We start from the raw sequence: 5092 nt of genomic DNA on the forward strand, positions 1-5092 counted from the left end.
TTACATTTTCCAAATGTTGCACTTTTTCTGAGGATTCATCGGGCTGCCCAAAGGACAGGAAAATGTGTACGCGAAATCCTGATTGTTCGAAAGGGCGCCGATAGATCTCAATCGTGCAATGCTGTGCGCGTCTAATTTGGCTTTTGTCACTGAAGACTCGAAATTTTCGTTTGCACACCATAACTTGAAAACAGAAAAGAAGAAATAAAATGAAAACACAACCGAACCGAATATTAGAATCATAGGGAGCCGACTTCGTAAGAAGATTTTATTTCTAATGAAATGCATACATTGGCAGACGACAGAAAGAAAATTTGATCATTGTCGAACATTTCTAGTCCAGGTAACGCTGATTCCGGTCTCCCATTTATCCTCTCCCTTCGTTTGTACGCTTTAAACGCGGTTTTTAATCCCATGGTGTCTGGCATATTCTCGTCAAAAGTAAGATTGCCATAATTCTGCGAATTAATTTGCGTGTATATTTCATAAAGCGTATATCTTGCAACGAAAATTCGTCGAAGATAAAACGAATCGTTACCATGATTTTTGGACCAGATGGTGTTCTGTTCAAAGTGTAATTATCATACTGATCGATGAAACATCGCGCACTTTCATAGTATCCTTTTGTCATCGCTTCTGACCAGGTTACCGTTTTGCCGTGTTCGTCGTGAAGGTGTCCTGAAAATATTTTCAAGTTAGCAAGATACAAGACACGCATCTCGAAAAATCATTACTCACTTAGCTCGTCAAATGGATGATACATTTCATGAGCCAGAAGTTGTCCAGTCAATGCATAGTTGACCGTGCTGGAAGAAAAATGATCGCGATTAAACATCCAATTTTCGAATAGAAATTTACTCAGGAATTTCGATACGCACTTTGGTTGATTTTTGCTGAAGAATGGCTTCTGTAAATTGGCCAGTGGTACAACTAAATAATTATACAAAAAGAAGAAACTTCGTAAGTATGTCGCAAATACTCGAATCGTGAAAATCGAGGCAACTTACTAATCGAATTCGATTCGGTCAAATAAAACGCGTTCACGGTCAAAGGATTAATTAGCCATCTAAATATAACAAAAATAAAAAAATAAAAACGAACGTTCAATCGCGATGTAATTACAATCGTGATTAATCGTAATGCAACTATTTACGATTTCGCTACGTCGTCGTGCTTCAAAAGCCTCAATTCCTTTAATTTATAATACTTTAAAAATTTCAAAGCATTTTCAAAGTACCTCGACCCCATTGTCACCTGCGAATAAAAATTAAATTGCATTTCATCTTCAACTCTCCTGTAATCAAAGAACCAAACGTACCTCTCCAAAATAATTCTCCATAATTGTCGCGTTGTTGTACCAATCCGGATAACCGATATTTTTCTTTATCAGTCTAATTCGTCTCAAAGCCAGGTCTTTTATCGTCTCGTTCGCCCAATTCGATTCCCCGATATCGACCTCCGCTTCCTTTCTCATATCGTCCAACGCGTCCAACGTCTGGTACACCGAAAATGAAAATTTTTCATTCGTTCCATTGACCCATACGAAATTCTAACACGTTTCACTCTTTCCTACGAACTGTACGAAAATTTTACCTTGTTCACAGCGTCCTTCGAGAAATATCTCTTCGAGTATTCGTACGCGATCACGTCCTGTATCTTGGCCTCTGCGATGCACAAGTCCGATCTACGAATAATCGGGAAATAATCGGGAAATAATCGCGCCACCGGCGGCCAGGTAATTCGAACTAATCGAAATTAAATCGCCGCCACGTGCTGCAACATTCGTGCACGCCATCGTCCAAATTCAACCCTATCTCCACCTTCCTTTCTTCCAAATCTACGTGAAATTCGACCATAGATGCCAGTCGAGTGTTTAGCGCTCTTCGGATGCCACGTCGTTCGTGTTAGCTTATAATTTTCACCTCCAACGATCTCAAACTCGTTCCAAACCGAACGTGGCAAGATGTTTGCCATTGAAATTCGTTAAAAATACGAACCTGTCCTCTGGCACCTCTGTGTCCGAGTCCACCATTTTCTCGTGCAACTGCCTCATTTCGTCGGTGGTCCTCGTGATCATCGACGAGACGAAGCTCCAATGAAGGTAATTCGCTGCGCCACGATTATCCATAGTGTAAAACAAGTATCTAGAGCGAACATCATCCTTCTTACCTATTGTTCTGCTCGAACTTCCGTCGAGTAGGGGAATTAATTTCCGGATATACCCAGGGGAGGCGAGTTTCAAGGTCGTGTCTTTCGGAATATCGATGCCTGCCTCTTTAAACACACCGATTATCTTGTCCGTCCAATTTATCTGCAAACCCTTTCGTTATTCAAAGACACGCGCATTCGAAATCGATGAAAAGAGAATTTCTCTCACAGCGGATCTTTCCGTAAGCGGTCGCAGATTATCGTACCAAGTTTGGAAGTCTTTTATGGTCGTGTTGACGTAATCATCAGCTAGACTCGTTATCTGCGAATGACAATCCTAGACAGACACGCGGGATTCGTGAGAAGGGTGTACTCTCTGAAAATTTATCAAACCTTCGACAATTTCCACTGAAAAGTAAGTATATCCGAGATGTCTTCTTCCACCTGATCCCAAGTCGCGTTCGAACCGCCGCTCTCGGCGATCCTCGAGGCAATTTTCGAAATGAAATTTCGATATTTTTGGATGTCCTGCAAGTGGTTTTCGCGGTCGTCTGTCCCGCTGTTTTCCTCGTGGAAAAATGTCGCCAGCAGCCAGGAGTACGGCGGCATGTCAGGAACGTCGAGCTGAAAGGGCGAAATAGAATTTGGAAAATCGTGACGCGTCGGAGAATCGATTACTCACCACCGCGGTCAGCTCTTTCGAATTATGACCGTATGTCGTGACTCGAACATCGTGCAACAAATTGGATCCACTTAAATGAGCGTAATAATCGTCGATATTCTGCCATTTCCGCCCGTTCCACGCGTTTCGCTGCATTGTTATCGGCCATCCGCCGATTTCGTTCAACATCGAGACTAATGGTCTCATGCCACGTTCGTTCATGTCTTCTGCAAACAGATGGAAACGATCGAGACGATGAAACTCCCTACTTTCTGCCCGATAGCAGAATCCTCGGGCTTTTCTGTCTTCGAGCCGCGGTTTCCCGGAATTTTTGCTCAAACCTCGGCATTCCCTACCGTGAATTTCCTCGTTTCTTCCATTTTATTAATACTTTGACTAACTACCTTTGTCCATGCAGACTTTGTACCAGCGCTTGGCTATCTTCACCGGAGGAATTTCATCGCCTCGCAGTTCCAACTTTAACATCTCTGCAATATCGTTTTCGTTAGTTCAGAGAAAAGTTGGCGGAACGGCTGAAACTTACCCTCGACTTTCCGTTTGTTCTCGCTATCAGAGGCCGCTCGCATTCGCCCGGAATTCCCTGCAGCTGCAAGTGAATCTGTTCTCGGCCAATTGCCGCATGCATATTCATAGAAGTCCATGCACGGATCCACAGAAGCGTTCATGTTCGTTAGTATCACCCTAGCTGTTTCATAGGATCGTAAAAGAAAAAGTTTCTTTTCTATTCCCGCGAAATTTTCAACGAAACTTTACCGAATTCCTCGCATTCCTCTGTCAAGCAGACGGAACGTTGGTCGTTTCGAATCCCGACCGCTCCGGTCTCCGCGAGAATCACCGAACAAAATCTGCGCAACAATCGAGAATAATTTCGTGGGCATTAGTCCAAGTGAGTATTATTCGAGCGACGAACAAAGGGAACACGCGTAGCGGGAAGAAAACGCGCTCGATACGGAAAGAAGAATAGAGGAGAAACGAAATTACACGTACAGAATAATTCGAGGCAACATTGTCCGCGGTACTCTGTCGTTAATGCTCGCAGCGATACTAATTACCGAATCTGAATTTCAAGTGGGCATTTCGGAGCCAAATAACCGATAATAATTTTATATCATGGAGGCGTTACACGATATCGCTGTTAATCGCTCGTCCGAATGATTTTGCCATGGACATTTCGAGCACGTTGCTCGCGTTCATTATAAACGAATTCCGAAAACTGTTTTCGCGCGATGCGATCGCGTAGTTAAATCATCGCAGGCGAAACCTATTGCATTTCGAGTTCTATCTGTCAATCTATTCGCTACACTGTCTGCCACTAGCACTGCTACCCGCTATTCTCGCGCGGAAAGTCATCCGAGTGATATTTAGTTTCCCTGACAGCTTTTAATCGTAGCTTCGATTGTCGTTATCGCGAATTGCTGATTAGGACTAACAGTATCTGTGTTTCCTGACCGGTGACCCGGACATTTCTGCGAATGCAGCGGCCGCGATCCTCCGCGAGGCCGTTTTGCACGATAACGTTCAATTCTCGTGGAAAATAATAAAGACGCATTGTCCAATTACGAGGCAACATTGGTTCCGTTATCCCGATGACGTCGCCGCGGATAATTATCGTTGAACGGGGTACGTTGGTCGCAGAACTCGTCGTGGCAGCTGTCAAACAGTTCGTTCGTTAAATCAACGAAAGTTCGCGCACCGATGGGCAAGGACACGATAACGGTGGAGCGAGATTTTTTCCGCTTTTCCGCCAAGCAACGACCGGTTGATGGACGCTAAAAAAGAGAGAGAGAGAGAGAGAGAGAGAGAGAAAAGGAAAGAGAAGGCGGCGAGTCGATGGGAAGCAAAGCACAGAATATCAAGTTGACGTCAGCCGAGCGATTCAGCCGACTGCTTTGAAACTGTTGCATTTATTTACATCAGTGATTGCAAAGAAATAATATACATACGAAGCATCGTTGTAAACGTTCTGATTTTTCGGTCTCTCGTGTGCTTTCGTCTTTCGTTTCGATACGCGTGACGTCCGGTGTTTACGCCACACTCCGGCACCCTCGTCTCTTTCCTCCAACCTGATATCGCATCGTCGGAGAACCGCGCAACCTTAAGCTAATTTAGTCGCTTAGTATACATTTTCATTTCGTCTTTCGTTTTCTTATTTTTACCACCAGCTTTCTCCTGCCCCGCGCCGAGGATTACCTTCGAACGCTGACGATAAACGGCGATTAATTCGCTAGTAGACAGAGCACGCACTCGGTACGTGGTAAGGCG

At 44.2% G+C, this 5092-nt stretch overlaps 1 protein-coding gene across 1 annotated transcript; it reads right to left on the reverse strand.

Moving 5' to 3' along the window:
* LOC143220471 (membrane metallo-endopeptidase-like 1) lies at window positions 1-5029 on the reverse strand (the record flags this gene model as incomplete). The annotated part of the gene is made up of 20 exons (XM_076446108.1): window positions 1-183; window positions 291-458; window positions 539-678; window positions 739-806; window positions 879-930; window positions 1008-1066; window positions 1154-1254; window positions 1319-1495; window positions 1594-1684; window positions 1998-2109; window positions 2170-2311; window positions 2378-2470; window positions 2542-2772; window positions 2831-3036; window positions 3214-3297; window positions 3354-3515; window positions 3584-3675; window positions 4391-4480; window positions 4774-4893; window positions 4953-5029. Coding segments are annotated over 20 exons (2448 nt in total), but the record flags the coding sequence as incomplete, so codon positions are not given.
* Window positions 5030-5092: the final 63 nt, after the last annotated feature.

Source organism: Lasioglossum baleicum, unplaced genomic scaffold (assembly GCF_051020765.1).
Source record: "Lasioglossum baleicum unplaced genomic scaffold, iyLasBale1 scaffold1028, whole genome shotgun sequence".
Classification (NCBI taxonomy): domain Eukaryota; kingdom Metazoa; phylum Arthropoda; class Insecta; order Hymenoptera; family Halictidae; genus Lasioglossum; species Lasioglossum baleicum.